This window comes from Giraffa tippelskirchi, chromosome 2 (genome assembly GCF_054371585.1).
Source record: "Giraffa tippelskirchi isolate mGirTip1 chromosome 2, T2T-mGirTip1v1.2.pri, whole genome shotgun sequence".
NCBI classification, from domain to species: Eukaryota; Metazoa; Chordata; class Mammalia; order Artiodactyla; family Giraffidae; genus Giraffa; species Giraffa tippelskirchi.
The window spans coordinates 237,388,476-237,414,007 of NC_137276.1; the positions used below are offsets into that span (position 1 = coordinate 237,388,476).

Sequence of the window (25,532 nt, forward strand, 5' to 3'; positions counted from 1 at the left end):
TCATGGTTTTTCAGCAGGTTCATGTTTAAATCGTTACGCTATTTTTACTAAAAATGACCCAGTAATTCCAAAGTTCAATATCTAATTTAGAGTTACATGGCATATGAAGAAGTGAATAACTTACAGGGAGCCAAAATTGGTAGTTTTTACACATACTAATGTGCATGTTATGTGAAAGTGTTTTGAGATAGTAACCTTATACAATAAAATGAAAGCAATGTACAAATTCAGTGTAATAAAATAATTCGTTATAGATAATAAGTGGCAGTTTTCATAGAGGTCTGCAGAGAACATGCTCTGTGTCCTTTGACCTGCCTGCCAGCATGTTCACAGATGGGGCTTTCTTGTGGATTGACATCACATAATAAAAACAAGAGTCCAAGCTCCTCATCACAGGCTTCTTTTTGGATGCCTTCTCCATTTGAGTGCCACGAACGCTGCACAAGGCAAAGAACACAACAGGTCTTCAGTCTCAACATTCTCATCGTACTTAAAGGTGTTGCAAAACTGAATGGTATAGCTATGCTTTCGATCTTCTAATAATGTTATTGTTGTTTAGTCTCTAAGTCATGTCTAGCTCTTTGTGACCCCATGGACTGTAGCCAGCCAGGGTCTTCTGTCCATGGGCTTTCCCATGCAGGAACCCTGGAGTGGGTTGTCATTTCTTTCTCAAGGGGATCTTTCTGACTCAGGGGTCAAACCTGCCTCTCTTGCATTGGCAGGCAGATTCTTTACCACTGAGCCACCCCAGAAGCCCCCAGTAAAGAAGAGAAATAGTCAATTTGGAGCAATCTGTACAAAAACCCTTTGGGGTTTTTAGTGGGCAAAAGTTTGCCCCAGCCAATAGTAATATAAGAGGTTTTTTGTTTTTTAAAGATTCTCCAACAGTTTACTAAAAGAAAAAATTCTAAATGCATTACCACCCAATAGACAAGATTTTTTAAATGTGAAGGCATGAAGTGTCAATGAGACTGTGAAGTAATGAGAACTCTGCAAACACTACTGGTGGGAGTGTTTGCTGCTCTCTTCCCATGGGACAGGCTACATCTGGGGATTAACTTCGGACTTTCCTGGTTGAGAAGGGAGCAGGAATACTACTGAAAATTTATGTCCTACTTTTAAGCAAATAGGAGGAGGGCAGGGATCTTTTTGGCTTCTGCTTCTTCTCAATTGCCTTCAGCTCAAAATAATTGTTATGCTCAAGTGGCATAGTTGAGGATGGCATATTCTGCTACACTTTCAAAACCTTACTTCAAAAATGACAGTAGTCAGCTGCATGAGTGTTTGTTTTTCTTTTCTTCATTGTGTTAAAGACTTTGAAGTTTATTTTAAAAATAAAAATCAAAGGGGCAGCTCACTATGTAAAATGAATACAATTTCAGTCTGGAAAGAGGAAAGAGAAAGAAAGGAAGGAAGGTAACAGCTCAAACTGGGTCTCCATGAGACTTTGCTGTGAAAACAAAAAAACTAGAGAAAAATATAGGACTGGGAAGAGGAAACTGTATCAATAAGAGACAGTTGACAAGGAAACCAAAACTGAAAAAGACACAGGTATCCCATTGTTCACTGCAGCGCTATTTATAGCAGCTGGAACATGGGAGCGACGCAGATGTCCATCGACAGATGAATGGATAAAGAAGTTGCAGGACATATACACAATGGAATATTACTCAGCTATATAAAGGAGCGCATTTAAGTCAGTCCTAATGAGGTGGATGAACCTAGAACCTATTATACAGAGTGAAATAAGTCAGAAAGAGAAAGATAAATATCATATTCTAACACATATATACGGAATCTAGAAAAATGGTACTGAAGCATTTATTTACAGGGCAGCAAAGGAGAAACAGACATAGAGAATAGACTTCTGGACATGGGGAGAGGGGAGGAGAGGGTGAGATGTATGGAGGGAGTAACATGGAAACTCACATTAGCATATGTAAAATAGACAGCCAACAGGAATTTGCTGTCTGGCTCAGGAAACTCAAACAGGGGCTCGGTACCAACCTGGAGGGGTGGGATGGGGAGGGAAATGGGAGGGGGTTCAAGAGGGAGGGGACATATGGATACCTATGGCTGATTCATGTTGAGGTTTGACAGAAAACAGCCAAATTCTGTAAAGCCATTATTCTTGAATAAAAAAATTTAATAGATTTTAAAAAAAGAGAGACAATTGAAAGAACAGGAGCAGCCTGGGGCACAGAAAGAACCTGATGACTGATGTTGAATATTTATAAGAGGGGCTTGGAGAAGACAACATATTCTGTGCCTCATGAAGGATGCATCAAGCTAAGACAGCTCTCTCAAAAGGCAGAGGGTTCAACATTGCTGGAAGCGTGCATGCCTGTTTGATTGCATCTTTACGAAGCATGTTGTGGATAGGGTTATTCCATTCAAACAGAGATTGGGTTAGAAGGTCTTCCCTTCTGGGTGAGTCCATCTGATATGGATGTTGAGAGTCAAAAATGATGTAAATGTCCACCGTGACCCTGGTACAAAACAGAAGCCAGTGACAGCATCAACTACTCCTGACCCACCTGGTTGTTTTCTTTCAGCCCTACCTGTTCTTCTGCAAGTAACTGTTCTTAAATGTTGCTTCTCACTGCGTCTGCTGCCCTTTCTTTCCCCACACTCCGCGTTTAAGGTAAGCAAGAGGGACAAAGGCTAACAAGATGAGCAAGGATCAAGTTGTATGAGAATCTCACCCACTAATCCTGGTGGTCAATTGCAGCTATTTCTGGAATTACCAGTCCCTCAAGCCTCCTCACTGATCGGCTTGCAGTTGCTCATGTTCCCACACCTTCTGGCCCAAATGCGCTGTGACACCCGACCGTGTTCAAAGGAGTGTCTCGCAAGCAGTGAAAGAAAGACAAGGCGTGTAGAACATCAGCCGCAGCTGGCTTAGTGACAGCTCGCCCCGCCCACACTGTACTGCTTCATGAATTTGTAAAGAAATGGCTAAATGAAGATATTAATTATTTGTATTTGGCGCATATGCCTTCATGAACACCATTATATTTTAATTCACTTTTTAACGAGTCAGCCGATATTATGTTTTAATTATTTCCCATCTGGCATGCATGCTAATAAAGAAAAGAAATCTACTAATTTGTGCCATATCAAATTTAACCTTTTTCTGGGTACTTTCTAATCACATAGTTCTGGAGGAAATCAAACTGGAAAAGCCGGGTTTGATCTTCTTGCCTTTTAGTTCTCATACACAACCATTTAGTGAGAGAGAGAAATGGAACACTCGTTTTGGGAGTGTTAACAATATGAGGACAGTTATCTCTCCATTATTTGTCTTTATTTTCAATCAGGCTTATGTAAAACCTGAATACAGCAAGGTAAACTGGTTATCCTGAAAAATAATTCAGGGCCATCCAAATCCTCAGAGAATTCAATTATATTCTGTCTCATTTTGATGGGATGGATTATGATCAATTTTTTTGAAATTCTGTAAATCACATGTATGTATGGTAATTCCCTATTTACTTATTTACTTCACATGATACCAGCATGTGGGTCCCAAGAGATTATACATATACACAAGCATGAGGCGTTAACACTTCCAGGTGCTAAATCTGTATGAGTCAATTTGTTTCAATTTTAGGAATAATTTTCTTGATTCAAATTGTGCGTATTATGTGTAGCTATGGACAGTTGTGCATGTTGTTAATAAATGAAATTAGCAAGAAAAATTAAATATAAAGATTTGGATATTAATGAATTTTCACATATTTTTCAACATACAGTTGAAAGTTTTCAACAAAAATTATATTTCAATATAATGAAAAACCTTATACATAGGCTTTCTTAGATGTCTCAGAATGAAAACCATACTGTTGCCATTTAGGTGGGTGTGGATTGTCTGCAGGAGACCACAGTCTTAGTGCAGCATTTCAACGAGTCACTGATCTAATTCACTGAAGCTGTGAAACTTCTGGGAGGTGAGACACTTCAGAGGACAGCACAGTGGTCAGTCTCCGCTTCCCACCCACGGTTCTCGGTCCTTATCCGAGGGACACCAGTGCTGGAAGGCTTGTTTCTCCCTCATCATGATTTAACCTTATTCTGTGTTTCCCTCTTTCTTAAGCAACTTGTACTCCCCATCTCGCTCTTCCATTTAAGGGAATATTTACATTGCCGCCACATCCCTAACAGTGGGGAGGGTACAGAGTGTTTTCTCCATTCTCCCTGGACAAGTGCTTAATCCCTGTATTTCTAGAATCAAAGACCGTTCATTCCCCTGCATTCAGTTCTGTGACCTGGTTTAATATCCTTTTACCTGGGTGCTGCCAATGCTGAATTGAACCTAAGGGCTACAATTGGAAACACATTTCCTTACACCGAACTATTGTTATTGCGTCCAAAATTTATTTGAAAATGTTGTTGTTGGTCAGTCACTCAGTTGTGTCTGACTCTCTGCGACTCCATGGACTGCAGCACGCCAGGCTTCCGTGTCCTTCACCATCACCTGGACCTTGCTCAAACTCATGTCTATCAAGTCGGTGATGCCATCCAACCATCTCATCCTCTGTCATCCCCTTCTCCTCCCGCCTTCAATCTTTTCCAGCATCAGAGTCTTTTCCAGTGAGTTAGCTCTTGACATCAGGTGGCCGAAGTATTGGAGTTTCAGCCTCAGCATTTGAAAGTGTAGTGAATCTTTAAGATAATGGAAAGAAAATGGAATTGCCTGTCAAATGATGTCCTGTTTCTCTCTTGCTTACTATCCTCATGACTTGAAACAATTTTCTTAAGTCTCCCAAGTCATTGGTAAAATGTCAGTGATAGTACAGCTGAGAGACTTAGGCCAACTCTCAACTCGACGACACAGACTAACAAATGCCCCTGAGCAAGGGTGGGTCCTGTGAGGACAACGGGACATCAGACGCGATCACACTGCATTACGGGCTAGAGGCCTATAGGCTAGACTGAGACTATGTCTTGCAAATCACAGCACAACAGGACTATGTCTATTCTTATGTGTACAACAAAAGTAGGTTTAAAAAGTAATCAGCTATCTAGAAATAATTCTGTAATAAACTAAATGGGAAAATAATTTAAAAAAAAGAATAGATACATGTATATGTATAATTGACTCACTTTTCTATACACCTGAAACTAACACAATGTTGTAAATCAACTATACTCCAATATAAAATAAATTTTTTAAAAATAATACATTGTGAATCAACTGTACTTCAATAAAATTTTTAAAAAGAGTTTAAAAATTAAGAATAAATAAAAGTAATACTCATCACTCACTCAAGAAGCCTGCAGTCTTTGTATAATACCATTGTCCTAGAAAGAATGTAATATATATCTAGGTTTTCCCCTAAAAATAAACCTAGTAGTATTCAAGTACTTCAAATATATATTTGCATCCTTTTGCTGTTAGCACTCTTTGTATATAAAAGTCTTATCATTATTTCTTTTTAAACTTAAAATAAGAATATCTTCTTTTCATCCAATTAAATTGAACTGAGTAGCAGATTATTTTTTTTAAAGATTTCTAAATGGATATTCTGTAATGACTCATCCAAGAAAATACCTTTTCTATTTAGAAGTCTGCACTTCGATATTATTCTTTAGTCAACCACGTAATTAACCATATAGCTTTAAAAATGTTTGCTGTATCAACCAACCAAAGGCCATCAGTCATTTCTTCATCCCTCCATTTAGGGGAGTGCCCCAGGCATGTGGCTGGTGGCAGTGGGTTTTCTATAAAATTTGTGATAGAACCTGCTGTTCGGTTAGTAAACACACAAGACAGTTTTTTCCTCAGTTTGATAATGAACTTATTGACTCAGCTTAGCCTGTGTTTTGGAAACCAAAGCTCACTGAAGGGCTTGGTAAAGAGCTCTTTGGGTTTCTCCCTCATAAGATGGCAGTCTAAATGCCTAGCCTGAGCTCCCTTATAAAAACCATGAAGCTGAAATCTCTGCTTTATTTCAACAGCTGGTGGCCTAGGCTGTTAAATGGCTCTGCTAATGCACAAATCCAGGAGTTTAGAAAGTTAGAAAGAAAGCATGAGACGTTCACCTGCTGCCCCGCAGCTCGCACATCCCCCTGAACTCCCAGCCCCAGCCCGGCGGCCGTGTCTCGCGCTGCCTGGGTGCTTCGTGGAACGCGCTCTCGCTCTGTGGGAAACCACCCTGGGACTGTGCTCCTCCTTCGTGAGAGGCTCATCCACTAGCTTCATCCGCTCATTCTCTAACGTAATTCTCAGGGTTGACAGGGGGAGTGTTTTTAATAGTTCTATTCCTTGACAAAAATACGACTTCTTCGTAAGTTAGATCATTCACAATAGTCTAGAACAGTTAATGCTTTCTTTTTGAATCACCTAGAACTTCCTTCCAGAGCTGAGATATGACCGGTCTCTGTTAAGACATCAAAACTCAAAGCACACAATTAGAACTCAAGAGACTTGGACTGGGACTTGCTGTTTCCCTAACTAGCTGTAAGGCTTAATTTCTGCTTCAGTTTCTTTGTCTGTGTGATCCTGGAGAGATCACTTGACTTCTTTTCTGCCTCGGCTTTCTCATCTGTGAAAGGGGTTAACAGAAGCAGTTATCTGTTAGCATTGTTATAAGTCAGTGATGCGATGGTTCTGAAGGTCCTGGAGCAGCACTGGGCTCATGTTAAGAACATACGTGTTATCTATAACTGGAGAAGGAAATGGCAGCCCACTATAATAATGTAGTACTGATCTGCTTTGTCATAACTCCTGTATTATCTCATCTCACAGACTACAATGTAAACCAGATGCCTTAGTAAATTTTGTACTGGTTTGTATTGCTACATAGTCAATTACCACAAACATATCATCTTAACACAATGCCCACTCGTTATGTCATAGTTTCTATGGGCCAGAAGCCCATTCTAGCTTACTGAAGCCTCCGCTCAGGGCCGCACAGGCCCACATCGAGGCATCCCCTCCTGTTCTTCCTGGATCGCAGGATTCTCTTCCAGCCCCGCGTGGCTGTTGAACACGTGTCATTTCTTCATGGTTGTGGAGCAAAGCTCTCCCTTCCTTGGTGGATTCCTAGGAGGGGCCTCTCCCCGCCGCTGGTCGCTGCCCACCACTCCGAGCCATGTAGTCCGTCCCATAGCGTGACAGTTGCTCTCTTCCAGGCCAGGAAGAGCGTGCCTCCCTGCCTTCCAATCCCTTAACACTCGATGAAGAAAGCTCTGCTTTAAACGGCTCGCCTCATTGGGTTGGGCCACACACATCACCTCCCTCTAGCCTATAAAGCAGCGTGATCACAGCCTGATGTCTCGTCACGCTCACAGGATCCACCCTCACTCCGGGAAGAGATGGGAGCTGGTGGTAGGTGGGGGGGAGAGGAGACAAGGGGAGGGAGACTTAGATTTCTGCCTTCAAATGTGGCAAGAAGTGAAAAGTAAAAATGATATGCCAATATGAAATGCTCATTATTGTAATTTCATTATTGTTATCATTATGATCACGATAGCAACAAGTTTTTAACCTCATACCATACTATTCCACTTATTTTCAATGGCTTAAATTAGCTATAAAGAGTACGCTAATTCATTTTGAAATTATGTGGTTCCTAACTCCTTAAATTCCTATTCTTTTTAGGGTGTTTACTGCCCACATTCTACCCTTTGATCTTTGTCCCTAAATCATGACACTCCCTATGAACAAAGTCCCTCAGAGAAATGCACTTCTGTTGGAGTCACCAGTTCATAAAGTGCTCAGCCCTCGTCACATTTGCAGGGACACACCAATCCTGAAATCCCCCGTAGTTCAGGTGTACTTAACCAGCAACCTAAATGTGCATCGACAGATGAAAGGATAAAGAAGGCATGGTACATAGATACAGTGGACTACTACTCAGCCATAAAAAGGAATGAAATAATGCCATCTGCAGCAACATGGATGGACCTAGAGAGTGCCATACTGAGCGAACGAACTCAGACAGAGAATACAAGTAATCATATGTTATCACTTAAATGTGAATCTAAAATCTGATACAAATGAACGTACTTACAAAACAAACAGGCTCACAGACTTGAAAAAAAAAACCTACGGTCACCAAAGGGGAAAGTGGTGGGAGATAAAGCAGGAGTTTGGGACTGACATATACACACGACTATATGTAAGATGGGCTTCTCAGGTGGTGCTGGTGGTAAATAAGCCACCTGCATGCAGGAGACGTAAGGGATGTGGGTTTGGTCCCTGGGTCGGGAAGATCCCCTGGAGGAGGGCACGGCAACCCACTCCAGTATCCTTGCCTGGAGAATCCCATGGACAGAGGAGCCTGATGGGCTACTGTCCATAGGGTCCCAAAGAGCTGGACATGACTGGAGCAACTTTGCACGCGTGACATATATAAAATAGACAACCAATGCGTCTGTTCTCTGCGTCTGCCTCTCACTGATGCTCTGCAAATAGGTCCATCAGTAGCATCTTTCTAGATTCCATACGTATGTGTTAATGTACACTGTTTTTCTCTGACTTACTTCACTCTGTATAATAGGCTCTAGGTTCATCCGCCTTATTAAAACTGACATACTTGTGGACGCACTGCAGGAAGGGGAGGAAGGATGAATTGAAAGAGCAACATGGAAACACACACATCACCGTATGTAAAACGAGAGCCAGTGGAAAGTGCTGTATGACGCAGGGAGCTAAGCCCAGTGCTCTGGGGCAAGCAGGGGTGGGAGGGGTGGGAACGGGTGGGAGGTGGGAAGGAGGTTCAGAAGGGAGGGGACGTAGGTGTGCCTGTGGCCAATTCATGTCGACACACGGCAGAAATTAACACAATATTGTAAAGCAGTTATCCTCCACTTAAAAATAAGTCCATTTAAATTAAAAAAAAAAAGATAATCAACAAGGACTTACTGTATAGACAGGAAACTCTACTCATTTTTTGTAATAACCTCTGGGAAAATAATGTGAAAAAGAATGGATATGTATATATGTATAACTGATTGAGTTTGCTGTACACCTGAAATTAACACAACATTTTAAATTAACTATACAAATGTAAAGTAAAAATTAAATTGAGACATAAAGCAAATTAAGGAAAAAAATGAACTTTTCCAATGCTTTAATGATATTTGATCCAGGAACTATGTGACAGACTCAGAGAAGTTTATTCACAGGCAGCCTGATTGAGCTCTAGATGACGCACATGGCTATGGATTTGTCCTTTGACCAACACTCACAAGGATATCATACATTATAAAAAGTTTGATAAATAGTAAAATATAAGTATAAAATAAATACAAATATAAAATAAACATAAAAATTCAACATATTAAAAGGGTGATATAAAGAAAGATTGAAAAATGATTGCATCTTCCCTTTAAATGGAATAGGGAATTTAACCTAGAAATCCAAACAAGAAATTTCAGATATTTTGTGAATACAAACACCTTCAGGGAAGGGATGAACTTCATATCCATACAGAGATTACTAAAACTTTTTATGCACAATAGTGTACTAGTGGAAAAAAATTTTGAAAGAATACAGACTACAAGTACACCTGTGTTCAAAACTGTCTCTGCCGCTATTGCCAAGATGATCACGGATGAGTTACTTTTCCCACTGGGACGTGGTTTCTGCCTCTTTAATACTGTCTACCATGTACTGTCTACCGTGTTAATACTGTCTGTGGAAGGTGCTCTAGGGAGGATGGGACACAACCTATACCAAGTTCATAGGACAGTGTCTATACGCAGTGAGAATTTATTTTGTGTGCGTTGCCTATTGTTCTTCTTCTTATTTATTTGTTTTGAATTTTAACATGTGGCCCAAAGTCTGGAGTGCATGAAGTGCTCAAAAAATGCTTTCTTCACCCTTCTCCAATACTTGTTTTTTGAGTTGAACTGGATCTGTCAAAAAGAGTATTTGGATACTGTCGATCTGAAATAAGAGGTGGCCGCTCGTCTAATTTAACACACTCGTCTTCCTCCCTCCCTTCTTCCCGCCCACCTGGCTGTCTTCCTTCCGTCTTCTCTTTTTTCCTGTCTTTCCTTCTCCTCCCTCTCTTTCTCCTGACTTCTCTTTCTCTGTTCTTTTTTTCTAAACCAGATATTATTTTAAATTTTCGAACAACCTATGTCAGCAAGTCTGGCCAAGTCATCTTTGAAGCAAGATCAATCTGCATCCACTACGTCACCACCTGGTTCATCATCGATTTAATCGCTGCCCTGCCGTTTGACCTCCTGTATGCGTTCAACGTCACAGTGGTGAGTCCTTGTAAAAATGCTGGATTGAGCAAAGCTCTAAATGATAAAATGACCAGAGAAATCAAGCATTCTCTTGAATTTTTATTGATATCTGTTAACTTCTCTTTATTCATCTAAAGCATTTATTTTTATGATTTCTTACAGGAAAGTATGCCCACTTGTAATCATAGCTGTTTTTACTATTTAATAATTGACACTCTTAAAAGCATTAAGTGCTCCCTTATAAATAAACTTTCAAGAAGGTATAATAGCATTTTTGGACCAGTCATGCAATTTGCTGCTTGAGTAACCAATTTTAGCAGGCAAAAGTTTACCAAGCATTTGTTCAAATTAAACATTGACAAACCTTCCCAAAAGAAATTATATTCTCTATCAAGAATTTAAAAACATAGTTTTCAATATTAAACGAAGTGATCAATGTTTCAAATACAGTCATTACTTACTTCAGAAGGAAGACTGAACTGTACTCCTGACTATCTAGTACAAATCTGTGCATTTGTTAATTGCCTGCATAATAGTATTTTTCTTCTCTTTTTCTTTCCATATATTTTTTTTTAAGTTGGGAAGTTGAGAGTGTCAACATTGCTAAGAGGTTTATAACTCAACTGAAAGGAAAGCTCTGGGGAAAATCTAGTATATAATATCAATCAATGTTAAACTGAATTGCTATCCGAACTTTTTAAAATGCTTTTCAAGACTGAATTTGACTAGATAAGTATACTGTAATGAAAGTATAAAACAATGCTTCTGCAAGACTGCCAAAAAATATCCCAAAGAGATACATAATGCATAAAATGATAAGAAACTTTTTCCAAATTATCCTGGAGAATTGTTAAATAAATGGTGTCTCATAGACTCTGCTGTAAATCAACTTGCTGCTCTGCTTCTAAATACTAATAATTATGTTTATATTCCATTTTTGGGGAGCACTGAACAAATAGCATAACCTTAAAAATACACATTATATAACACAAAGCACTGACTGCATCGTATGAAAGACATTAGACGCTTCGATATGATTCCAAGTGTCATTGCCTGAAATTAGCATATGGGTAAAGAACTTTTTAAGAAGCCTAATTCTCCTAATTTGATGAACTGTGAATGCTTGTACTTTTTCGCTGTGCCTTTGCTCTCTTTCCTCGTTTTCACTTGTGAAATAGAAAGCGTGACTTCTTTATAAAGGAGAAGTTATAGATCAAATATATGTCCGAAAGCAAGAGAAAGAAGGGAGGAAGGAATCTCTCTCATCGGGGATATTTTTTTCTGCTCTTTGTAGGGGTGAGCATATAATCATTTAACAAATTGGCTTATAAGTTTGTTATTCCTCCCAATAAATTAGTCAGTATCAAATATTCTATTTGAATAGAAAAGCTTGCTTAAAATATTATATTTATTTCCCAGGAGAGCATAAGTTATGAGGAAAAGTCTATTGGTTACATTATTGTTACACTACACAGACTTAACAAAAAGAAAAGCAGGAACAAACAAATAAATGAACCAAAGCGCTGATTTTCCAGACCTAAAATGGATCTGGTTACTGCATCTCCATAGGTGGCATTCAAAAATGCATGATAACCATCAAAAATGTGTGACATATTTTAGTTTTGGTTGTGTCCACAATTGCTGATGGCAAATGTTTTATGCACAGCTTACATATTTATTTATTAAAACTCACTATGTGTAAGTCACTATGAAAGGTATGACAGATAAAATTATGAATGAGTCATAGAAAGTATGATAGAGTGAAGAAGGCAAATTTGTGAATTCAAATTTTGTCACTTACCATCTAAGTGACTTCCTGGGGGAGTTAATATCAAAATAGGCCCCAAACCATAAAAATTCCTGCAGGGTTTCTGAGCAGCATAAAAAGGGCAATCTTTCGGTAAAATACCTTGCCGGTGTCTCATACCTAGAAAGACTTCAGCTCACGTGAACTTTTTGCTTTCTCTTTTTTTTATTCCCTAGTTGATAGCCAGGCGATGGTTAGGTCCACCTGGTAATGAGGGAAACTGCCAATTCATAGGAGTTTTTAACGAAGGAGTTCCCTCATTGTCTTGTAGCTGTCTACAAGGTGCTTGTCATTCTCATCAGTGACAAATTCAGAGCAGTGTCCCAAGAATAAGAAGAATCCTTCCTCGTTTTCAGATGATATATTTCCATCTAAATCAAATCTGCCTCTTTCTTGCACCACTCATCAAGAGCCCAAATTGATGTTTTACAGCAGGAAGTTGTTGACTCCAATAGGAATACATATAATCTTTTTACACTGCCAGCAAAATCACCAGGGCTGCCTCCTCCTGGGCTCCCACGCTCATATCTCTTTTCATGTCATTTTGCAAAAGGCTGTTGTTCTTGTGGAAGGGCAGCTCCACATTCGTCCCTCAAACATCCCTTTTTGAGAGAAAACGGGAGCTTGGCTGCATCCATACTCTATGTTCAGGATGGTGTGTTAGTCTGCTCAGGCAGCTGTAGCAAAATATCATAAACTGCCCGGCTTCAACAATGGGAATTTATTTCTTGCAGCCCTGAGAGCTGGGAAGCCTCAGATCAAGGTGTTGGCCAGTTTGGTTCTTGGTGAGAGCTCCTTCAGGCCTGTAGATGGCTGCCTTCTTCCTGTGTCCTCACGTGGCCCCCAGACAGGGAGCGGGGGAAGGAGAGACTGGAGTGGGTGGAGAGCGAGAGAGAGGGGGCTCTGGTCCCTTCCTACAGAGACGTTAACCCTATCTTGAGGACCCCACCTTTGTGACCTCGTGTAAACCAAATGAACCTCATGTAAACCTCCCAAAGACCCCATCTCTAAACACGGTCACACTGAGGCTTACAGTTTCAAGATATGAAATTTGCAGGGACACAGTTCAGTCCACAGCAGATGGTGTCCCCCATCTGAGACTTCTGCTCAAGGTTTCACTTTACATACAAAACTGTCATCTGTCTATCAAATCCATGTACCTATAAAGTGACTTCATGCCTAGCAACTCCTCTAAGCTGCAAAGCAGAGACTACATCTGGCTTATAATGGGCTGGAGAAGAGACAGATGAGAACTTGGTGGTGAAGGAGAAGAAAGTAAAACTCAACCTAGAAAACTGACAAAATGGAATAAAAGACCACAGCTAGCTGGCAAGTTCCTCAATTAGATGACCTTATGATTTTTTTTCTTTTAGCTGTGCCTTAGTGCTTGTGGGATCTTCAGTTTTCTGCCCAGTGATGGAACGCGGGCCCCCTACAGTGGAAGAGGGGAATCTTAACCACTGGATCTCCGGGGAATTCCCATCCTTCCGATGTTTTTTTTCAATATAGAATAATTTACAAGGTTACAACTGAAAACACTTTTATTGCATACCTATTATAGTGAGCCTGGGGTGTTTTGTGTTTGCACATAACCATTTATCCATTCACTCATTTAACAGAAATTTATTGAGCACTTACTATGTGTCAGGTACTTTTCTAAGTACAGTTTTTCTTGGAGATAAGGGAAGATGGCTGGAAGAGGGATAAATTGGAAGTCAATCAACTCCAAATAATTGTAAAGACAAACTCTCCAAAGATGCTGGCCTTGTTTATGATTCTGCCTATAAAGGAAAATTATTCTCAGGTGTAATCATACAAACCACCTCCTTGCCCTTTATGGTTCACCTGTCAAATTAGAATAGATAAAGGAATTTGTTAAACTCTGTTTGCATGTAAGTTAATATATTATCTGACTTCTCCTTTCTCTCAGAAGGTGTGAGAAGAGTGTAGATTCGTAATAGCGTTGAGTCGATAGGCATCAGCCTTCCTGGTGGACTCCATGGTGGGCATTTTTCAGCTGAGCCCTAAAATCAGGAAAATAACCCCTTAAGTATAAGTCTATTTTTTTTAGTTCATACAAAGGCAGAATCTAGGAGATTTTTCCAAAATTTTGTTCCATTTCTTTTGGTTCCCTAAGCATGTTTGTTTAGCAGAGAGCTCAGAACGTCTGTGCTTCAGGCAGATGTTTTCTGTTAGCAACGCTGTAAAATGAGCAAAGGACGTGAGGCAGGTAGGGCTGCTGCTATTTGTGAGAGGATCTCACTCAAGTTTTTAGGTCTCATTATTTAAAAACAGGAAACCTAAAGTTATCGCGTTACCACTCCAGTGACTGACTTCAGTCTATACGTAGTTTTCTGGTGAAGCGGCTCCCTTCCATGCAAGAGGGGAAGTGGAAGGCAAGACACTGAAAGACGGTGGACACATCTCCTCTTCAGTCTAACCCCATCCTGTGTTTCAGCTCCGTACCAGGATTCTAGTTATGTTCAGCCCCATAAGTAGGGAAAAAGGTAAGGCTTAAGCAAGATAAGCACTCAGAGCAATCAAATGGTCCTACCGTCTTTATCTTACAACCTCGGGTAACATGTGTCGGGAAAAGACAGAGAACCGGTGCCAGAGGTGCCCCTAGCCCGGGCGTGCCGGCCACACCAGTACCTGCGCCCAGGCGCCCCCCGCGCGGCCGGGGCTGAGGGACCCTCGAGGCCGGGGCTGAGGGCCCGCGAGCCGAGCTGAGGGCCCGCGCGGCCGGGGCTGAGGGCCCGCGAGGCCGGAGCTGAGGGCCCCTCGAGGCCGGGGCTGAGGGCCCGCGAGCCGAGCTGAGGGAGGGCCCGCGAGGCCGGGGCTGAGGGCCCGCGCGGCCGGGGCTGAGGGCCCCTCGAGGCCGGGGCTGAGGGCCTGCGAGCCGAGCTGAGGGCCCGCGCGGCCGGGGCTGAGGGCCCGCGAGGCCGGGGCTGAGGGCCCCTCGAGGCCGGGGCTGAGGGCCCGCGAGCCGCGCTGAGCACTGTCCCCCCGCAGGTGTCCCTGGTGCATCTCCTGAAGACCGTGCGGCTGCTGCGCCTGCTGCGGCTCCTGCAGAAGCTGGACCGGTACTCCCAGCACAGCACCATCGTCCTGACTCTGCTCATGTCCATGTTTGCCCTCCTGGCCCACTGGATGGCGTGCATCTGGTACGTCATTGGAAAAATGGAGAGGGAAGACAACAGCCTTCTGAAGTGGGAAGTTGGTAAGGGCTGGCTTTTGCCACATTTTCCATTTTTAAGTGAAAAGGAAGCCTGTCTAGAATTTGGGGAAGGTGAAAGATGAGGCTATAAGTATTGATATATGTATTCTGACTGTCGATTTGTCTCATTTTGGGGAGATGCTTGGAGAGGGACCATGATACAAGTGATCGCTTTTGAGTGAGTTTTCGGAACAACCTTGCATTTTTTTCAAAGGACAGTGGGTTAAGGTCTCAATGGTGAACTTTTAAAACTGACCAGCATGTGTACAGAAATGTTTAGATAAGTCATATGTGATCTTATCTTGAAAAATCCGGGGGAGGGCTAGTAACAGTAAATGCTGGGGACCTGGCCAATCACTACAATATTTTTAAATCATAAGAAAATGATCATTTGTATCTGAGGTGGCAAGTTAGTAATAGAAAAATTCTACTATTTTCTCCTTTAAAAAAAAAGAGAAAGAACACTATCATACTGTCTTTCCATATTTAGTATATTTTGAGAACTTGTAATGATAGAGAAGATGGATATTTACAAATATAATTTGTAAAGTTTTATGTCCCCGTAATCCATGGGAATTTAAGGGAGCTGTTCCAAGTGTTACATAATTCTGCATAAATGAATCTGAAATGTTCTGCACATATGCATATTTTTAAACTTATATCAACCACAAGGACTTTATAGAAAATGAAAATTCTGAAGGCTATAACCCTCTATTCTAAAATATCTGTGTCCTTCTCACAGTCTTTCTTTTTAGAGAATTGTCACAGTACCTTATGTAGGCTATTTTTTCTTCCTAATCTGACATTTAATCAGAGAATCTGTTCCTTGGCTAGCTAGAAAATGCTTCACTTATCTTCTCCAAAATTCAATCTTGGACTTTTGAAAGAAGCTCAGATCTTTGCACAGGGATAAAAACCTGCAAGAGACTCCCACGGGGGAAAAAAAATGCTCTAAGTTCTTACACGCACACCTAGTGGCAGAGCGCGTCTAGCACATCCTGGGTGGATTCTTGTCAGTGCCAGTCTCATCGTAGGCATATGCAAAGCCTTCAAAGGGCATCTGGAGAATGAGCTGGAGAACTTAAGAAAGCAAGTGCAAGGGAGTGAAGCTCCTGTCTAGGTTCTTAAATATGTTCCTACACATCTTGTCCGGGAGCTACACAAAGAAACTGATGCATCTGATAATTTTCATCTCAGAATGATTTTCTTATCTTCCTTATCACAACATTTTTCTATACTTTGCTGTAGGCATCCATTCTCAGAAACGAAATTAAGAAGAGAAATAAAGATAACAATGGAAGCAAAAAATCCAACATAAAGAGAATATGAGATGAAAGAGAGAGAGGGAGAAAGAGAGAGGGACAGAGAGATGGGGAAAGATTTGACTAAAAGGAGAATAAAAGTCTGGATTGTACTTGGATTAAAACATTTTCTGTCCTTCGGTATTGTTTCCCTCTTTATAAGTTTGTCCAGAATGCTTCTTCATCACAGACTCTAGCAAGGTCCCAATGTTGTCCAGTGAATTACAGCACTAAATCTCTGCCTTTGTTGTGCACCCATGTTAATTCTGATTTGTGATCAGTTACCTGATTGCCTTTTGGACCTGACCTAATTCCCCTCACTGGTACACTCACATTAATTTGTAAGGTTGGTCTAGTCTGAGAGACCCCAGACAGGGAACTCAGCCTGTGCACGCCCCCAAATCCAGCTACAGGAGGAAGCCTTGTGTTTCATCGCCAACATGCCAGTCCTGCTGCAGACTGACTAACCAGCTAATGCTTTTCTTCCAACAAATATGCAGAAGTATTTATTTTCCCAGAAAAAAGAGCCACCCCCTTGAACGGCTTCTGCACTGTCCCCTACCACAGCTACTCTTGCCTGGGTATCACGACAGTGTCATGAGTGGGGCCTTGTAAGCGGGAAGTCAGTTCATAAAGAGAGTGTTGGGAAAACGCAACGCTGGGCCAACACTGGGCTGAGGGCAGCGGGTCTCTCCTTCCATCACGACTCCAACTTCATCAACCGTGAGGCCTGTCGTGCCTGTTCGCCTGCCTGAGCTCAGTTCCCTCATCTGTAACATAAGAAGACATGCTGTGTAACTGGAAAGGCTCTTTCAGGTTCCACGATTTATGACTTTAATGGAAGAACAAATCCCGTTTTGTGTACTTACTATATCTATTTTCTCTTATAGTTCAGTGCCCACATTAACCGGAAGAAGCAACCATGCAACGTCAACAAATTTGAGGGACGTGTCAGGAGGGGCATCTTATGATGGCAACATGTCAAGGAAATGATATGTTTCACTAAGTTATGATTTAAAAAAACAGCAGAGCACTTATCTTTAGAGAATTAGATTTCCTGTCCAAACACCTCTTGAGATATGATCAGGAAGGTAGTATGTTAATTATGTCTGTCAATATTGGGTTTTATAAGCTTGGCTACAAGGACTTTCCCATCTCCTAAAATTACTTGGATCGTTTGTTCATTTGGAACATTTTCCAGCTGAGATTTGGGCACAAATTAAATAATTATGACCTCTTCTACCTAATTTTATAATGAAGCAGCTGAGAGTCTAGGCTAATTTAGTTTTTACTATGTAATTTGTCCACTAATAATATGCTTTACCTTTTCTGGTCCAATTACCATGAATCAGAAAATTCAACACACACATAAAACTTGATTAGAGAACACACTGTTCTTTATGTTTTGACTAATATCAAATGTACAGAACAGATTCATCTTCCCAAGGAATACAATGGAACTTCTTTTCTCATCACTGTTAATTTCCTTGAAACAACTTTTTCCCTTTTGTCCTTGACAGGCATGCTTCCTGAGTTCCAACATTTTGCATCAGACCAAACCAAAGTTAACCTTTATAAAACATTTTATAATGTCCCTTCTTTATAGTATATCTATTTTTGTAAGGAAGAATTAATACTCCTAAGATCAATTCTATCAGAGGCAAGCTATAAGCTGATTTGCCAAGTGTTCTGTTTTACTTCATATTTTTATGTGTTGCTGTACCATATTTTAAGGAATTTGAGATTTGGCTTATTGTTTAGTGAAATTTCAGGCTGGGAAGGACCTTAGTCCAACTCTCCGACTTTACGGTGAGAAATCCAGCTCCAGGTTTACAACTCTTTTGTGGAAGGGGCTTTTGTCAATTGTGTCCACCACTGCTTCCTTACTGTGGTGTGCGATTCCTGGTGTATGGAAATGAGTAAAAAAAGTTTTTGAACGAACCAATATTCAAGGTCATTTCATTGCTAAATGACAATCAAGAGACAAGAGCCTGGATCCCTCACTCCTTGTGTTGTTTAGTCACCAAGTCGTGTCCAACTCTTTGAGACCCATAGGGACTGTAGCCAGGCTCCTCTGTCCAAGGGATTCTGGAATACTGAATATTCCAGGCAACTATACTGGAGTGGGTGGCCATTCCCTCCTCAAGGGTATCTGCCTGACCCAGGGGTAGAACCCGTGTCTCTTATGTCTCCTGCATTGACAGGTGGGTTCTTTACCACTGGTGCCACCTGGGAAGCCCATATAACTGATTCACTTTGCTGTGCAGCAGAAACTAATACGACACTATAAATCAGCTCAGTTCAGTCGCTCAGTCGTGTCTGACTCTTTGCGACCCCATGAATCGCAGCACACCAGGCCTCTCTGTCCATCACCAACTCCCAAAGTCTACCCAAACCCATGTCCATGGAGTCAGTGATGCCATCCAACCATCTCATCCTCTGTCGTCCCCTTCTCCTCCTGCCCCCAATCCTACCCAGCATTAGGGTCTTTTCCAATGAGTCAGCTCTTCGCATCAGGTGGCCAAAGTATTGGAGTTTCAGCTTCAACATCAGTCCTTCCAATGAACACCCAGGATTGATCTCCTTTAGGATGGATTGATTGGATCTCCTTGCAGTCCAAGGGACTCTCAAGAGTCTTCTCCAACACCACAGTTCAAAAGCATCAGTTCTGCGGCGCTCAGCTTTCTTCACCGTCCAACTCTCACATCCATACATGACCATTGGAAAAACCATAGCCTTGACTAGACGGACTTTTGTTGGCAAAGTAATGTCTCTGCTTTTAAATATTCTGTCTAGGTTGGCCATAACCTTCCTTCCAAGGAGTAAGCATCTTTTAATTTCATGGCTGCAGTCACCATCAGCAGTGATTTTGGAGCCCAAAAAAATAAAGTCTGACACTGTTTCCACTGTTTCCCCATCTATTTCCCATGAGGTGATGGGACCAGATGCCATGATCTTAGTTTTCTGAATGTTGAGCTTTAAGCCAACTTTTTCACTCTCCTCTTTCACTTTCCTCAAGAGGCTCTTTAGTTCTTCACTTTCTGCCATAAGGGTGGTGTCATCCGCATATCTGAGGTTATTGATATTTCTCCCGGCAATCTTGATTCCAGCTTGTGTTTCTTCCAGCCCAGCGTTTCTCATGATGTACTCTGCATAGAAGTTAAATAAGCAGGGTGACAATATACAGCCTTGATGTACTCCTTTTCCTATTTGGAACCAGTCCGTTGTTCCATGTCCAGTTCTAACTGTTGCTTCCTGACCTGCATACAGATTTCTCAAGAGACATGTCAGGTGGTCTGGTATTCCCATCTCTTTCAGAATTTCCCACAGTTTATTGTGATCCACACAGTCAAAGGCTTTGGCATAGTCAATAAAACAGAAATAGATGTTTTTCTGGAACTCTCTTGCTTTTTGGATGATCCAGCGGATATTGGCAATTTGATCTCTGGTTCCTCTGCCTTTTCTAAAACCAGCTTGAACATTTGGAAGTTCACGGTTCACGTATTGCTGAAGCCTGGCTTGGAGAACCTTGAGCATTACTTTGCTAGCATGTGAGATGAGTGCAATTATAAATCAACAACACTCCAATAAAAAATTAATTTAAAAAAATGAGTCCAGTGAAGACGTGACAATTCTGTATTAGTGATAATTCTTGATTGCAAGCAGAGATAGAAAAGGGATTCATTAGTACGACATGCAGACTCAGAAATAGAAGGATGGAAAATAAGACTTGGGTAAAGAATATGAGCCAAGGCAGCCCCAGATACCCCAGTGCAAGAGGCTCAGTTGCTGATATTTTGCAAAGATGGCCCGGATGTGTGTCTGCCTTTGTAGATGCCATGAGCAAGAGTCCTAACCTTCTGTTCATCTCGGATTCACAGTCCCTGAAAGGAGAATCTGATTGGCCGAGCTTCTATCAAATGCTCAGACACGGACTGCTGGGCAAGGAGGGACCCCCACCACTGACCTTACACTTTCATGGTTAGAAGTGGGGCCCTCTGCCTCTCTATTACTATACACAATGGAGAGGACACCCTTCTCATAGGATTTTAGACAGCCCCCACTCAAAAAAAAAAAAGATGTCTTATACAATAACATCTTTACCTAATGCTTAAAAACGCACAGTAACATTTATAAAAGCATTTTTTAAAATGCGTCTGTAAATGATCATACCCCTCTCAGACATCATGTCAGATGGAATTAGCTGAAAGGTGGGGGTGTGACAGCTCTCGATGCACCCCCTCCCTGTGTCAGCCTGTGCTGCTGTGTCCTCCTAGTGGTTCTCACCAGGCTTTGCTTCCTCAGCGAGGCTGCACCACGGTCTGTAGCCAAAATGCTACCTTGCATTGTTTCAAAGTCATCTCTGTTTCTAAGGCTATGACACACTGAACTTTAAATGATCTGCTTCAGTGTTAGAGATGAGAGTATATTGTAATAGAGGGAAGCTTTTTTTGTTTTTTTAATCTTGTTAATCTTTTAATCCTTTGGCAGGAGTACTCTCATCCATTGGAGATGTCTAAACGTGTATCTGTATCACTGAAAAATAAAAGCCCAAAATCTAGAATGGGAAGAAGAGGATTAAGTAAGATACCATTTTCAAATTTTCATTGACAATTTTAATCCTAAATCTCCTGATCCTCATTGGATAAAACATCATAAAAAGCTGACTGATTTGAAAGACTCTGTAGTTATTAATGGCTTAGCCTTTAGAAGCCTCATATAATGGGGGAAGATGACCAGGCTTATGATATTGTGAGCTGATTATTTCAATCACGGTATCAAATTTCCCTCAAGAAGGTAGAGTTGACTAGCACTCTACATTTTCAGGTTCTGTGTAAAGGATTACAAAAACATTTTTAGATAACCTTGATCTGTAGATTCTCGGGAATATATGAAATTAAGAAAGGGGAGAAAAACCCTAAAATGAAGTTTACTAACCATTAAAATGGACCATAGTGACAGATCCCTGGAGTTAATTTTTTTTTTAAGTACAGTCTCGAACATTAATGTATATTGAAATCATGTGAGGATTGTTTTAAGAAACAGATTCTAATTCTAGAAATTTTGAGGTGGAACCCAAGATCCAGCATTTTTAACCACCTCCCCAGTGAGTGGGACCCCACATTGCACTTTGAGTAGCAAAGTTTTAAAAAGCCTTCTGACACTTTGTGCATTTCATACTCCCAGTTATAAAGCCCTAAACCAACACCAATTGAGTTCTTCTGATTTTTCATTTCTCTATGCTTTTCCAGCCCCCATCACATCTGCGAACTAGTTCATACATGAACAAGAAATAAATTTAATGAGTAGAAAAATGACTTCGAAATTTATTTTTTCTTTACCTTTTTTGGAAACGATTTATATTAGATTAATATTTAACTTATATTTATTAAGTATCACCTACTACATACATTGTGCGGTGCCTAATTGTGCCCATTGTCTCACCTGATCTTTATTAACATCCCAAGTGGCAGATATTTTCAACTCCATTTTACAAAAAAAAACAGAAACAAAGCCCTAAAGCTTGAAAATTTTGAAATTTCCTGGAAATTTTGAAACTTCCTGGAAATTTATTTTTTAAACTATGAAATATTTTTAACACAAAAAGTTTAGAATAAATATAATGGTCCCCTTCTAAAACTTATATCTTTTTTACCAGTTTGCTGTAACATATTTATTTTATTTCTCTTTTTAAAATCAATACAGTATTACAAATAAAACCAGAGGCCTGGGACTTCCCTAGTGGTCCAGTGGCTAAGACTCTGCACTCCCCAGGTTGGGTCCCTGGTCAGAGAATTAGATCCCACGTGCTGCAACTAAGACCGAGTGTAGCCAAATAAATAAATATTAAAAAGAAAGCCAGAGCCCTACAACCCTTCAGTTCCGCCCTGCTCCTTCTCTCTTTCCTCCTTACTATTCAAGTTGGTGCATAAGGTTTTCTTAGATGCTGTTGTTACAATGCGCATATCTTAGTAAAGGAGTATGTGATATTATTTTCCCTCATTATTGTTGTTCAGCACTAAGTCTTGTCCAACTCCTGCGGCCCCACGTAGCCCACCAGGCCCCTCTGTCCGTGGGATCCCCAGGCCCGTGTCCTGGCCTGGGCTGCCATTTTCTTCTCCAGTTCTCCCTCATTATCTTCCATATAAATCATCACACATACAAGAAGTAGTAGTAATAATAATGATCATGATGATAGCAACAGCAACCATTCACGAGGCTCTCTCAGTGGTAGGCATTCAGGCATTTTGTAGGCATTAATTCACTGAATCTTGCTATAATTTTATGATACCAATACTTTTATCATCTTTATTTACAGACGAGAAAGCCAAGGCACATAGATTGTATGACTCGCCCTAGATACACAGATAACACATACAGGAGCTGGGATTTCTCTCTTCTTTGTATCTTTTTACGTTCTCATTGAACTCATTTTTTCTCAAGTTCAGTCCATCACAGTTATACATCTTACATGTTTATTTTTAACTGTTTAATAGAATTCTGTTGTATAATAAACCAGTTTTCTCATCCTTTTGATCAATACTTTCTCACCCTTTCTTATCCACTCCCCTAGTGAGTTGAGTTGCACCTCTCACTGTGACGAATAGTGGGCAATGAGCAATCATATCATATACAAGTTTCTCTGTGTTCATATGCAAGAATTCCTCTGGGTCAAAGGCATGTGCATCTATAGAATTAGCACAAATCGTCAAATTCTTTTTTGAAGCAGTTGTATTAATTTATTATTCAGTTGGTCGTATTGTATGTGTTTTTTTCTGCCGAGCTTCATCAACAGTTGTTACCAATGTTTTGAAACTTGTGAAAATCTTGGAGGGTGTTGGGGAGTAGAGGGTATAAAAAATGTCTAATTCTTATTTAAGTCTTCATTCCCTGAGTAAGTAAAGTAGAACAAGGCAGAACATATATTTATTTTTTTTTGCTGGAGAGGGTCATTCTAATTTCATTCTAATTTCCTCTTTGGTAAATTAGACCCTCAATTTCATTAATTTGAAACTTCTCTTCTTTCCTAAATAATGTATTTAACACTATACACTTCTAAGCGTTGAAGTCTCAAAAGTTGTTACTCAAATTATATGAAATTTCTGAAGTTAAAACTTTGTTACTGATTTCTAATTACATTTATTGGTTATCACAGAGTTTGGTTTCTGTGATACTGATTCTTCAGTGTCTTTTGAAGCTTAATTGAATATGTTCTTTATGTGTCAGGATAATATCATGGACATACAATTTTTTGAATATAATTTTTAGTTCAAGATTTTATATATGTCCATTATATCAAGCTTCTTAATTTAATTATACATATGGTACAGATCCTTATTAACTATTTTCTGACCAACTACATATAGAAATTTTATTTGGTGCTTTTTCAGATCTCTGTTGATTTTCCATAATTTCTTGGTTCTTTTTTTATAATTCCAGTTTCTTATTTTTGTCCATTAGGTCAAGCTTCTGAATTGAATTCGAATATTATAAAAGGCATACTATCTTATTATTGTATTGCCTCTGTTTTACTTTATTAATTGAAGTTCGTCATATTCTAATTTTCTGTTTATCTAACTCTTGCAAAAGGTGAACTCAGGGATTTTGTGTTTTTAAATAAAAATTTATTGTGAATTCATCTTTAATAGAGCTTCTTCCTTGTAGGATCCTGTGCAGATTGACGTCAGTCGCTCAGTCGTGTCCACTAGTTGTGACCCCGTGCAGGATGAGTGTTGATCACTTGGTCGTGTCTGACTCTGTGTGACCCCATAGATTGTAGCCCACCAGGCTCCTCTGCCCATGGAATTCTCCAGGCAAGAATACAGAAGTGGTTTGCCATTTTCTTCTCCAGGGGATCCTCCTGACCAGGAGGTTCAACCTGGGCCTCCGGCATTGTAGGCAGATGCTTTACCGTCTGAGCCACCAGGGAAGCCCTGTGCAGATTGAGCTATGAGAATATTCAGAATTTTGGTTGCTGTTTGTATGCTTGCTTCTGCCAAGAGCAGTACGATTTACCCTTGCCCTAGGATCAAATGTTTAAAAATTTCTTAGCTTCAAGGTTTCAGTGCTTCATGGAGAGTAAGCATTTAGATACTAATGCAGGCAAGGCACAAGTCTCAATTTTTTAAATTCTCTCAAGACACTACTTTTTTCCCAAACTCTGGTTTCCTATCGCCTCCGTAAGCTGCTGGATGAACTGTTTCTACCCTTCACCTTGTGTGTGTCAGACTTCGAATATCCCAGTTGTGTACGAGGTGTCGGTTCCAGTGTTTGTAGGACTTCAGTGTTCTTCACTGTGCGCTGTGAAAGAACCATCTTTCAGCCATGAAACCAGAGATCAGACACTTACTTCTGACAAGCTGTGATCCCTGTCTCCCCAACACCATCCCCGCTACAGCGTCAGCCAACAGACTTGCTATTCCTCATTTTTGCATATGTACATTTAACTTCCTCTTGTGAAAGAATATGTATTTTTCCAGGTGTTTCTATCAGAAAGGCTTGCACATAAGGTAAGTTCGTAATCTTGCCAGAACCACAGTCTTCATTTCTGCCCAAAATAACATAACCTAAATTCCAGTGTGATATTTTTGTATGTTACCTTTGAAATATAAAAATGGTGTAATCTAACCCATAAAAAGCCAATTGAATAAGGGTTAATTACTTAAGACCTTATTTCCACTTGGAATGCCTTTATAGGGAAAAATCATTTAAACTTAAGACTTCAAATCTGAAATTCTTCAGGCAGAATTGTTCAGTTACCAGGAAAATAAATTATGTAGCTGTCTTAAGAAGACATCATCAAATGTGTTTAAGATACAATTCTTTCTTTCCAGCTAGTATATTAATCATAGTAATTCTTTTGGAATAAGTGACAATTTAATGTTCTGCATATTATTTTCCTACAAGACTAAAGATATAGAAAAAATAAAGCAGAAAAAGACCTCTTTGAGATTGTTACATTTAAACTCTACAAAGTTCTCAGTATTTACTATAAAAGAAA

At 40.3% G+C, this 25,532-nt stretch overlaps 1 protein-coding gene across 1 annotated transcript in view; it reads left to right on the plus strand.

Annotated features, from left to right (window-relative positions):
- KCNH8 (potassium voltage-gated channel subfamily H member 8) overlaps positions 1–25,532 on the plus strand; it is a 444,159-nt gene that overhangs the window by 281,604 nt on the left and 137,023 nt on the right. The window contains exons 6-7 of the mRNA XM_081573380.1: positions 10,067–10,224; positions 15,026–15,233. Of these exons, the coding sequence (XP_081429506.1) occupies positions 10,067–10,224; positions 15,026–15,233 (366 nt within the window). The remainder of the gene's footprint in view (positions 1–10,066; positions 10,225–15,025; positions 15,234–25,532) is intronic.